This window comes from Hydra vulgaris, chromosome 01 (assembly GCF_038396675.1).
Source record: "Hydra vulgaris chromosome 01, alternate assembly HydraT2T_AEP".
In the NCBI taxonomy this organism is placed as follows: domain Eukaryota; kingdom Metazoa; phylum Cnidaria; class Hydrozoa; order Anthoathecata; family Hydridae; genus Hydra; species Hydra vulgaris.
The window spans coordinates 67,995,688-68,009,458 of NC_088920.1; the positions used below are offsets into that span (position 1 = coordinate 67,995,688).

At 27.6% G+C, this 13,771-nt stretch overlaps 1 protein-coding gene across 2 annotated transcripts; it reads right to left on the reverse strand.

Annotated features, from left to right (window-relative positions):
• Positions 1-8,759: 8,759 nt before the first annotated feature.
• Positions 8,760-13,771, reverse strand: LOC101236863 (uncharacterized). 2 transcript variants are annotated; one of them, XM_065789011.1, is made up of 2 exons: positions 13,488-13,771; positions 8,760-10,371 (listed from the first exon to the last, which is right to left on the reverse strand). In XM_065789011.1, exon 2 carries the CDS (start codon positions 10,329-10,331, stop codon positions 8,991-8,993), a length of 1,341 nt encoding a protein of 446 aa, XP_065645083.1. In that variant the 5' UTR covers positions 10,332-10,371; positions 13,488-13,771; the 3' UTR covers positions 8,760-8,990. The 2 variants fall into 2 exon arrangements, with proteins under 2 accessions (XP_065645083.1, XP_065645084.1); XM_065789012.1 differs by having other exon boundaries at positions 12,155-13,739.

Sequence of the window (13,771 nt, forward strand, 5' to 3'; positions counted from 1 at the left end):
TATCGAATTTACGAGATATATATATATATATATTTATTTATTTATATATATATATATAGAGGAAAGAGTGAAGAGAAGTGGAACACGGAAATTTTTATTAGGGTAATTGTAATATCTTTTTTATTTGATGTATAAACTGAACCAAACAAGTTTTTACGAATAAACCTATTATTCAATCCTCTTAGGTTTCCAGCCAATTATAACTAAGTATATAAATTTTTGCTTTTAGAGAAACCGTGCCATTGAAGTAAAGTGGGACAAATAAATTTAAAACAACATTTTAACACAAATTATTAAATAGAAACTGAAAATATCATAAAATCACCTAATCGACATAAAAATGTTCATGAGCTTTCCACCAATCGAAATAATTTTGAAAGTCATTTTTTTTGTGATAAAATAAAATGTATGCAAAATTCGGCTAATAAATACGGCTGCGTATTAACTTTTTTGAAAAAATATTAATTTGTTTTTTTGTTTTTATTTTAATATATATTATTCGATCAGCAAAGTATCGAATACAGGGCCGTAGGAACAAAAATAATATTAAGGTGGGGGGGGGGGGGAGGGCAGTACTACCCCGAAATAGTTTTAAGAACCTTATTTTTTAATTTTTTCAGTCAATTTCTTCAAAATTATTTATTCGAAAAACCATTGGGGGGGGGGGGGAGATGCCCCCGACTGTCCCCAATTCCTCCCGGTTGCAACGGGTCTGATATTTAAACCGATATATACATATAATCAACATCGTCTTAAAATATTTATTGTACTCTCTTGCATCATCACTTTCTTAAGTTTAGCGCTACGGCTTTTATGTGAGTTCACACGAAAAATCCTTAATGCGGAAATAACTCCCAAAGGAAATTATTCGTGTAGCAATAATTAATAATTTCCAAAGAATGTTATACTAATCGTTAATAATCACCAAAGGAAATGGTTTAATTATTAATTGCGTACAACCATATAAACTTGTACGTTGTGTTAAATGTGATTTCTTACAATATTATAGAATATGTAAAGTAACGGGTCTTTTTTTAACGATACCAGGCACAGCTCTAATATGTATATATATATATATATATATATATATATATATATATATATATATATATATATATATATATATATATATATATATATATATATATATATATATATATATATATATATACATTATATATACATATATATATACATTATATATACATATATATATATATATATATGTATATATAATGTATATATATATATTACTTTTTAAAATTGAAATTCTTGTACGATTTTAATAAATTCATATCGTAAATAAACAAATTTGTGTTAGTATTTAGATAAGTTTATTAACTATAATATGAGAACGGTAGATTTAGCTGATTGATTTTATTTGCGGTGTATTGCAATTTTAATGAAAAAAAAAACTGCCCATATTTTCTTTAACTCGCCTTCAATTTTTTTCTAGTATTTCTATCATCAGTACCTATCCTTTTTTTGCTACCAGTTGTGTCGTTAATGGGAAAAAACTTACCTTATGCACAGCTTATATTCATTGTTTCTAAATTCATAATTTTCAAGATTATTGCCGCTCTTTCATAAAAAATTCTTTTTTTTGGCTGCCAACATCCTCGATAAACTTTACTTTTAGTCTATTATTCTAGAAGTTTTCCTAAAGGAAAGAGAGTCTTATTCTCGGCTTATTCAAACTGTATTTAAAAATTAAAGGGAAGGGATTTGCCTTACCTTATCCTGGCTTTGTTTCAATTGTATTAAAATAAGCAACTTTACAAGAAGCAATAGCACAAACTATTTAATCTTTGAGAGTTGTAAGTATTTATCTGCAAATTGCATAAAGTATATTTCCTGCAAATTAAGATCACAGTTCTCAATATTTCTAAACTTCTACAACTATTTATTCTAACTTGCTCCATATCTTTTTTAAAAGCACAACAAGCATACTAAAGCGCAATTTTTAGTGTTCGATGCTGTTACAATTTCCGTTATGTAGTCACAATATCTTGATTTAAAGAGTACACATTGCTAATGCAGTTTAAGGTTATTTAATTAACGTAAGTTTTTTAATCAGAGTAAAATTAAAAACACTCCTAATTGTTAACTAAGAAAACAAGTTTTGAGAAATACAACTTTTGTTGTAAAAACTAAGAAAAAAGTTTCTATTTTTAAAAATTTTGCTGAAAATAAAAAGATAAACAATAAAATAGTAGAGAATGTTGAAAGTTGTAATCTCAGATCATACTAGTGTATTTATATATATTTAATATATATTTATAAGGATAAATATATATATATATATATATATATATATATATATATATATATATATATATATATATATATATATATATATATATATATTAGGGTGGGTCAAATTATTTTTTTTTATGAAACATGAAAATAAAGTTGCATTTTGTTGTCTCTATTAATGATATGTAAAAGAAATGTAATAAAAATTTGATTTAGTTTTGCCAACTTTAACTTGAATTTTACTATATTAGGTCAAAATGATGCTATTTTACAACAGTTGTATAATTGCAGGATAAAAGCATTAAGATTTAGGTTTTTTGATGATTCATGTTAATAATATTTTATTAATAGTATACAGAACTTTGCAAAAGTTTAGAGCACCTTACGAAATATAAGACAAAAAGCTATTAGTGTTGTTTGTTGACTTCCGATAACATGATCCTGTACTTTATTATAAGATATATACTTGTATATATTACATTTAAATTACGTTGTTTGTTTTTTTGTTTTAGTTTAATTAGTTAAAATTAAAAATAAAAATGGTTACTGTTAAAACAAGAAGTGAAACTGAACATGGTATACTTGGACAACCTAGACCATTCCAAACAAATCAACTGCCAACTTCTGCTGATGTTTTCAAAGCATATGACTATTTATTAAAAAATAACAATTGCGCAAGTGTTACTGAAAGAGCAACAGTCATAGCTAATGAAATTAAAGCACTGTACAGCAAAGCAAGTATTCCTACCAGTACAACAAAGTACATGAGCTTGGTAAATACTCTGATCGCAAGAAGTCCTCTGCAACATTTAAATCAAGTTTACAGATGTTAGACCAACTATTCGATATTTGTCTGTGTAAGTGTTTTAATAAAGGTGTTCGGGAAAGGTCAGCTTGTTCATGTCCACAGCCAAAAAAAATTCCAACACTTGAATGGGAGTTCTGGATAGATCAAAAAACGGTACGAAGATGGTAATAGGAAAAGTAGACAAAGAAGAAACAATAAGCTGCAGAAGAGAGAAAAAAGAGGAAGTAAAACATGCAATTTACCGATTACAGATAAGAAAATGAAGTTTGATAAAGAAATTGATCCAAATAAAACATATTGCAGTGATAATGAACAGTCAAAGCCAGATGAAGAATTTTTGCCAATTGAGATGTCAGATAGTAAAGTGATGTCAAGTTATGAAGTGATGTCAAGTGATAATGAGATGTCAAGTGATGAAGAGATGAAGGTTTACAACACTAAACAATATCCTGAGTTGTGTAAGGCCATGGATAGGTGTAAAATCATTAACAGGGATGCTTGCCTAATAGCAAATGCTGTACTAAAAGATTTAGATCTTATAACACCAGAGAATGCTATTCATCCAGCAAAACTTCGTCGTCAGAGAAATATGTGGAGGAAAAAAGAAGTTAAGAAGCATGCTGCTAAAGTCCAAAAAATACTTTGCATTGGATTTGATGGAAAGCAGGATATCACTTCCGTTAAAACAAGTGGTGTCCAACGAAATTTCAAAGAAGAACATTATGTGATAGTGTTATTTCCGCAAAACAAATATGTCAATCATGTCACGCCACAAAGTAGTAAAGCTGTTGATATTGCACAAGAGATATTATTGATCATCAACAACATCAAATCATCAGACACTTTAGCAGCAGTTGTTTGCGATGGTTCTGTGAATAACACAGGTCAACATAATGGAGTAATCAGAAAATTAGAAGAAGGTCTTGGGAGAACATTGCAATGGTTGGTCTGCTAGTTACATGCAAATGAACTACCTTTTAGAAAATATTTCTCTGTTGTGGATGGTGGACGTTCAACAGGTCCAGCTACTTCAACAGGTAAAATAGACATTGCACTTGATTTTGATCCAAAAGATTTAGATATTGTGAATTTTAAACATATACCTGGTAAAGTTAAGGATGTAAGTGTTGATGTCAAGAAAGATTTAAGCTCTGATCAGATATACCTTCTAAAAGCTTGCTTAGCTGTTCAGCAGGGATACACTGCTTGTGATCAAATATTGTTCCTCCAGACTGCTATGCCAGGAAATCTGAACCATGCAAGGTGGCTAACAAAGGCCAATCGTATTTTACGTTTGTATATGTCTAATGAAAATCCTTCAAAACCATTGCAAAGAATTACAAGATTCATCGTAAATGTTTATGCGCCATCGTGGTTCAACATAAAGCGTCATTCTTCCTGCCTTGACGGAGCAAGAAACTTCTTTTATCTTATGAAGCAGTGCTATGAACTAGGGAAAGAAGGGTGGAAAATTCTTAAACCAGTGTTGCAAAACAACTGCTATTTTGCTCATCCTGAGAACATTCTTATTGGAGGAGTTACAGATGAAAATGTATCAATTCGTCAGTTTTCGTGTGACAAAATAATTGACGCACAAGCTACATCACAAAGTAGCAAGATACGTGTCTTTGATAAATCAAGCATCAAGCTTGATCCAGAAGCTTCATCATTCATAAAAATGATTGACTGATCTGTTGCTATTGCAACACCACCACCGCTTTTATCAACTGTTTCTAATGATGATCTTGAACATTTCCAGTTCCACGTTGATGTCTTGAGTGGTATTCCATGCCATTCTCAGACAGTTGAACGTACTATGAAAGACATCTCAGCAACAACTATGAAAGTTTTCGGGCACAAATCACGACATGGATTGATTTTGCAGTGTCGTAAATCTCGAGCAGAATTACCGAAAATTGACTCTAAATCTGATTTCTTGAGCCATAACAAATAGCAAATAACTGAAACAAATTGCTGCTATGTGTTGCCTACTACACTCTGACTATTTCTCCTTTAACAACTACTTGCATTTTTAAATTTAATGTAACAAGATGTCGAGTAATGGAATAAAGCATTAAACCACGTGTATTTACATTATACGATTATACAGTAATTTTAATTCCCAAAGTTGCGGATCCAAGACACGCTTCAATTTTATTTCAAAAGGAGTTTTTTTCATAAGTAGACTGTAATGCAACATTTTAGTAATGTTTCACAGCCCTAACTTAACATTTACATCATAATGACCCACCCTAATATATATATATATATATATATGTATATATATATATATATATATATATATATATATATATATATATATATATATATATATATATATATGTATATATATATATATATATATATGTATATATATATATATATATATATATATATATATATATATATATATATATATATATATATGTATATATATATATATATATATATATATAAATATAAATATATATATATATGTATATATATATATATATATATATATATATATATATATATGTATATATATATATATATACATATATATATATATATATATATATATATATATATATATATATATATATATATATATATATATATATATATATATATATATATATATATATATGTATATATATATATACGTAGGGTTGCCAGACGTCCAGCTTTTACGGAGATTACAGTGTCAAACCGGTAAAAATAAATTTTTTTACTGTGTTCTTCGTAAAACCCGTCTGGCAACCCAATATATACGCGTATATATTTAAATCTGTTTAAACAAAAATAAATAAGCAACAAAATTTTAGAGTGGCAGAAAATAAATTTAATATATCTATAAATAAGTTGGAATTAAAGTAGACTCTTATCTTTTGCATGGCACCTTTAAGACTTAGCATTGATATTAGGCTGATCGAACGACATTTTAACTAAAATTGTTATATTAATCATGAAACTTTACTAAACATATGTCATGTTATTTTTCTCTCTTATCTCAGATATGTTTGTCTTATCTCAGACAAGTTTGGGGACAATTTTAGCAGCTCACTGTTTTAAGAGAAGCTCATCTCCAGAATAAAAGAGTAACTTCAGAATAAAATCCTAAAATTAAATTATTTCTAATATACTAAATCGCATTCTGTAATAAAAACTGTAAAACTATAAACTGTAGCATTCTTTATTTTTTATTTAAGTTCTTTAAATTGTGTTATCTTATTCAGCTATCATATTTGTTTGGAACCAAAATCATAATAACCTACTCTTACATTAATCAACTTTTTTTAATTATGGTAAAAAAGGTAATTATATTCTACGATCTGCTCACAACTAAGTCTGTATCTAAATATTGAACTTTTCATGATGACTACGAAACCATACAACATAAAAGCATACAAACATGGAACAATCTACCCCACTAAATTTCCAATTAAAATCTCTTAAATCATTCTCATAATTTAAAACTGCTTTCTTTAACTATTTTTCAGAAAAATATTGTTTATAAATTTTATACCAAATCTAATACTATTTATCCAATAATTTTCTCTTCTCTGTAGTGTTATAATTAAAATTTCTTTTATTAAATTTTAATCTTACTTAAACTGAAATACTTTTACTACTATTCTCTTCTTCATTATTATTGTTATTACGATATTTTTATCATAATTAATATTATTATTCTTACTGATATATTATTGTTAAATTATTATTATTGTTGTTATATAACGTCTGTTCACAAAAAATCCGGAATGAAAAATTGTTCTTAATTGAATACAAAATTAATCGATTTTTGACAAAAAATTTTTAACTAAAATGAGTGACTGGACATTGTTAACTATTTTATAACCGAAAGTGGTCCTAAATCAGCGGCTTTTCGAACTTTAGTTTTGACTGAATCCATTAGGTTGAAAAAGTAGTCTGGATCAAACTCTTTCAACTTTAATCGAATTCTATTCTTAAGGTGGTCAAGATTTTTCGCAGTAAATCCATTTCCATAAACTTTTGCTTTTAAATGTGCCCAAAAATTTTCAATTGGCCTTAACTGCGGTACATTTGGGGGGCTATCTTTAGCGTCGACAAAGTTAATACCTAAAGTGTTGTAAGTTTCTAATGTGTGTTTTGCATAATGACATCTCGCTCCGTCAAGCCAAAATAAAATTTTCATGTTTTGATGCTTGGAATTTATAAATGGAAGAAGTCTTTTTGTAATACATTCTTTAGAATAAGTTTTTGCATCCAGTGCACAGTTTTTTACAGCAAAATAAGGCGATGAATGACAAAAACGACTGATTGCAATCCAAACGAGAACTTTCTCGTCAAACTTTTTTTTGAAGTGAACAATTTGCACCATTTACACAGAAATAAGATTCATCGTCCATGATGATTTCAAACTCATTTGATGGCTTGAAAAAAGTTTTTGAAAGTTTTAATAAGTTTTTCTTTTGTTTAATTTCTTGCTTTTCTGTTGTTTTTGGTGCATTTTTTCTTTTGGTATACTTGAGTCCATGCATACTTAATAATCTATTTACGTATGAAACGCTTATCTTATATTTTAGTGCCAATTTTCTTTGCGAAATCCCGATTCTCTCTTCTGCTCTTGCAATTATGGACTCTCTCTTTTCTGGTGTAATTTTAAAAGGTTTTTTGCCGCAACCGATTTTTCTATTCATTGGCAAATTATTTTCAGACCTTTTAATTATGTCATAAATTGTAGATTTAGCGATTCCCATTTTCTTAAAATGATCCACTGTAAATTTCTTTCCACTGTTTATGTTTTGTTTATAAAAATTTCCAATCACATTTCTAACATCGTTCTCTTTTAGATGCTCCATGTTTATTTGAATTAATTATTTAAACTCAATTTTGCCACAAAATGAAACTGTTGTTGTTGACCGATTAAATTTAAAAATTTCGAATCGAAAATTTGAAACTTAGAACAATTTGTGTACATTTGAAATCAGTCCGGATTTTTTGTGAACAGACGTTATCATCATATAATATAGTATATACGTTTTAAAATAAGTTTTATATACGTTTTAAAATCACTTCTATCATTCCTACTCGTATCATAATTCTTTGATGGGCGGACATAACAGTATATTTGCATTTTTAACCATTTAACGATTTATATGAGAAAATGTGTCTTGTGTATGCCGGCATCAATGGTATTAACAGTATAGTTACACCATTCGGTTCAAACAGAATAAAAGTAATAACCCATTTCTCAAAATATGACTTCTGTAGCAAAATAATTGGGTTCATAATAATGTTTTTTTGCTCTCCTGAAAAGTTACACTTTTGCATTTATACTCTTATGTCCGCCCATCAAAGAATTATTATATACTTTTTTATTATTAATGACTATTTTTAATTTTTATTGACTTTGACGGGTGTTTACTCCTGTTAGTACTTATTACAATTTATAAATATCTTTGATAAATATAATAAAAATTTGATTTAATTTTGATTTGTGTAGGACTTTTTCAATTAATTTTTTAACATTATTTGGTTAAAGTTTCGGTTTTTTAATTTTGAAAAAAAATAATAAAAAATTTAGATTTATTAATTAAGTTTAAATTTAAAACTGAATTTTATTTATTAAATGTAAAATGAATTAAAATTAATTTTTTTTAAATAACTTTTTTCCTTTACTAATATTCATTTTTAATAATATACTTATATTTAATAAACAAAACAAACATTACAAAAAAAGTTCTTTTTCTATTTATATATATACATATGTATATTTATGATAAAAAATTTTATCATCTATTTACAAATCATTAACTCGTTTTTTTTTACTCTAAGATTGTTAACTGATTGGCTGTGTGTGGTCCTAGAAACTTTTTTGCTTGCTCCTTTTTCTAAACTTGACTTATTTCACATTTATTTCTTCAAGAAGTATAAGCTATTAAAATATCTCAGTTTTTTACTACATAGCTTTTATTTGATTATTTGATTGCTCTATAGTTTTTCCTTCAATTTTAACGTTAGAATTAATTTTAACACCAGAATCGCTGTCATCGCTTGTCTCGTTTTTAGAAATTTCTCTTTCTGTCATAGAAAGCATTTGTATATGTTTTTTCTCTATCATATTTTGATGAGGGGTAGACTCATCAACGGAATAACTTTGAACCGTTGAATATCTTTTGGATTTAGGAGATATCCTTTTACATTCAGAACAAAAACAATGTTTTGGATGATTTTCGTATGCTCTTATATCATGGTAGTTATGGTGATGATGATAGCTATGAGGAAGGTAACGGACAGCAGGAACAATGCAGCACTCTTCGCGACAAACTTCATTTTTGCTAGTATGAACCACGTGGTGAGGAGATCCTCTTCTATGAACCATAACTGGAATTGGTACAACATATGATTTCCCGAGAAATTCAGGACTATAGTTTGTGTATTCATCATAGCCATTATAACCTTTGTCACTTTCCCAATGTTTTATTTGTTCAGCTCTGGCTTTTGCACGCATTTTTTCACCTAGTAAATCATCAACACCTTTTCTCTTTTTTTCTGCACTTAATTTTTGGTGATATTTTGCATCTCCATCTTCATAATCAGATTTTGGATCTGCAATATCTTCATCGTAACTATAGTAACGGGTTACTGGACTGCGACTTCTTGGGCGAATACCTGAGGATTCTCTTTGATTTTCACGTGAACGCGAATAATGTTCTCGAGAGTCATAAGGAGAGGGCGGGCTTCTGTGATAAATGCGCATCGGAGAACTTCTTCCATGATAATGATCCAATGGACTGTGAGTATGAGAGACTTTTTCTGGACTATCAGTTCGGTAATACCGAGAATGAGGATAAACAACTGTAGTTACGCTTTCTGGACCCACATGAGGGCGGTATTCAGGCGTCCTACGATGAAAGCCAGTATAAACTGGTACAGCTGTCGGTACAGATCTAGATTGAGTATAGTCTGCAAGCGGAATACTGCTAGGGCGCTTAGGTGCAATAGAAGGCAATTTTTCTTGATTTACTGAAGAGGCTTTTGGTTTACGTTTTGGACGGTATTTATAGTCTGGATATTCCGACATGTGTAAATCTCGAAGTCTTTTTGCCTCTTCGGCATATGGCGCTCGATCTTCTTCCGATAGCATTTTCCAAGAAGTACCTAACTGTTTTGAAATTTCGGAATTATGCATTTTGGGGTTTGCTTCGCTAATCCGTTTTCGCTCCATTCTAGACCACACCATAAACGAATTCATTGGCCGTTTAATATGTCCTTTTGGTTTATCTAAATCAGATGCCATTTTGACAAAATTGTTGTGAGTACAAATCTTCGTTGTTTTCCTAAAAAAATAATCGCAAGAAATTTTATAGATGTTATATTTATAGATAGGTAAATTTAAATTAACGCAAATTAGAAATAAATATTAAACATAATATGTTATAGATTTATTCTTAGAAAAAAAGTTCGATAAAAATACATAACTAGTAACTATATAGGAAACAACAGAGCTGAAGAAAATAAGATATTTATAAATTTCTTTTTTATTAGAATAATAAATTTAAAGTTATATTTAAAACAACAAATAAAGTTAAACTAATTTCTATTGTAGTCGGTTAATGTTAATCGATAAGGATTTTACGATCTTCATTAAAACATATCAAGACAATAGAATAGATAAATCACATAAGAAGAATCCTGTTATGTGCATTTTATGTGTTAAAAAAAAACAAAAAAAAACAAAGAGAAAAAAAACTTTATTATAATTTTATTTTCGCAAATTTTAAGATCAATAATTAATTTTTAATTAAAATAATACTTATAACAAATAATATATTGTTAATAATATTTTAATATAAATACCGTTATTATTTATAATAAAAAGGTTAATTATATATATATATATATATATATATATATATATATATATATATATATATATATATATATATATATATATATATATATATATATATATATATATATATGTGTGTGTGTGTGTGTGTGTATGTATATATACATGTGTATAAACATATATACACACACGTATATAAATATATGTCATTTTCTAAAAAATGTATATACATTTTTTAGAAAATGATATATATAATTATATACTTTATATAAAACTTCTACAAAACACTATATATTATGCTTCATTAAATTTTTTTTTTGTATTAAAAATATATTCAAAGTAAACAAAGCTAAAAGTATTCCATATTCCAACAACTCTTTTTAACAGGAAAAACACATTGAGTCATATTTTACGAAAATAAAAGAAATAGTTGCGAGGTTCAGTTAGTTGAGCATGTAAATGTACGGTATTTTTATTCTTTTCAAAAAAACAATAAAACTATGTTAAAGAGATTTATAAAAAGACATACAGAAACAGAGACGCTGAAAAAAAGTTTGAGGGAGAAGTTATAAAGAAGTCTATGAAATAAGTTAGTTTTTATTTTGATTTAGGATGAGAAGGGGCAAGATTACCAAACATAGCCTGAATGAGCATATGCAAATCGGTATAAGTCGTTTCTTCGTTACTGCTATTTTTTATTGAAATTATAGCAAAATTGCAGTAAACAATTCGGTACGTAAATGATGACAATTGGGCACAAAATATTATATATACTAAATATTTTGTATACTAAAACTAAATAAACATACTTTATTAGATTTAGCGTAAGAGATTTTGTTATTGTATAAATTTGTTTCAAATTAACAATTAAATTTTTTTTAATTTTTCCATTGTATTTAACTTATTATTTTTTTTAGTTCCACTGACCTAAATAATTAAGCAATATAAGATTACAAAAAAAAAACTAAATAGGACAAATAATAAACTTTTACTGTGAAGCTAATAATTTCTTAGGTAAGGGGGGGGGGAGGGGTGTTTTGTCCTTTGTTTCCTATTTTTGCGTCACAGTATAAAAGACTTGAAAAATTTATTTATTAAAAAATTTCATAATATTTATATTATCAATTCATCATGCATTACACATTTTATACTCGGCAATTTTTTTATTTTACTTACCCAAGGGGTATTTTAAAAAGAAAGTTTATTAGAATACTGAAGATTAGAAAAAAGTTCATTTAAAATGCAAATACACAATCAAAGAATAAAGTTACCTTATTTTCCGTTCTATTTTTCACCTCACAGATTTTGCGTATGATTTCTAACACACAGTTATCCATAAACATTTCTCTTTATTTAGCTGTCATGTTTTAACTTCACTATTCTATTATTCGTAAATATGTAAATAGATTAACAAAATCTCAAGGTCGAAAAGTTTTAAGTATTGGATCTTTTGTTATTAGGCTATCATAACATTTTTTCTTTTCTTTCATTATGGTATTATAAACTCGACAAACCGCTCTTTGGAAACAATAGAGCATGTTTGCATGCAAAACAAAACAAAATCAGTTAAATTTTCAACTAAATTTATAAACTGTTTGCACCTAGAAAGGGTATAACTCTAATGGCAAGGCGTAACTAGAAAAGTAGATTTTTTCCATAGTGCCACTATAAGAGATAAAGAGTGTTTAAAGAAAATTGTGTGTTTAAAGAATGTAATAAATAAAGAATTTAAGGTATAAAAAAGAAACTTTTAAAGAAAAATTTAAAAATAAGATCAACTTTATTTCCCAAAATTATTTAAAATATCTTTCAAGCTATATCTAACTTTTAATGCTACTTCATGAAACATTCTATAATTCATGTTATAATAAGATAACGCAGATTTAAAAAATTAGAAACAAATGAAAGTAAAAATCCGATGGATTTACACTTCTGATAAGTCCAACCAATACATTATACAATAAACTCACACTTCTAATATATATAATTGACAATGCTGTAGTTTACACATATTCAAGTTGAACACTAACCCCAACCCAAAGTATACTTAAAAATAGTTTTTCCCTCTCCCATTAGAATTTTTATCACCTTTCTAAAATAAGAAGAAAAGCAACCAAACAAAAGAAAATGAATCTTATACAAATTTATGAAAAATTTATTACCCAAAGTAATAAATTTTTATTTAAATTTAATATCACCGCATCACATGACAAGCACTTATAAAAATTATATAAAAAGAATATATAATATTTAGGTCATTTTTTAAAAATAAAATTCTATTGATATAGGAATCTGAAACATATGTATATAGTATGTTTGTTAAAAATAGCGATGGTGAAGCATTACTCGCTATCTACTTTTTAAATGATCTCATATATAAAGTAACAGATAATCCCGCTAATAATCCCAGTAAACAGAATATTATAAATACGATAATAAACCCGGTGTAAATACAGCTATAAAACATATTCGGTTCAATAAAAAATTGAAAGACTGATCCATTAATTTACCGTTCTAAAAAAGCTAACAATAGAAAAAGTGTGGCGATTTCGTTCCTTACTATTGTACTATTGTAAGCCCAATTTTTTTTTAAATAAAAATTACCTTTTTGTTCTTTTAGGACAATAAAAGCTGACGTCCAATTTTAAAACAAAAACTGAGCTGAAAAAATTCGAATGAACATAAACAAGCGTTAGAAACAAGCTCCGTTTCAAAGCATTGTAAAATAATTTTTTAGCTCTTTGTTCATTGTTTGCGAAACAATGCCATGAATAAAGGTTTTTCAATGACCTACTGTTTAATTTGAATGGTCTCAATTGATGGTGGTGCGCTTCAAATGAATATAGGACCTGTTCTGATCAAGTTTATTCATCGGCTTTTAGTAATTC

What these genes read in the sequence shown, in the direction of transcription:
- LOC101236863 (XM_065789011.1), bottom strand. Translation starts at nt 10,331, where the DNA reads ATGGCATCTGATTTAGATAAACCAAAAGGACATATTAAACGGCCAATG.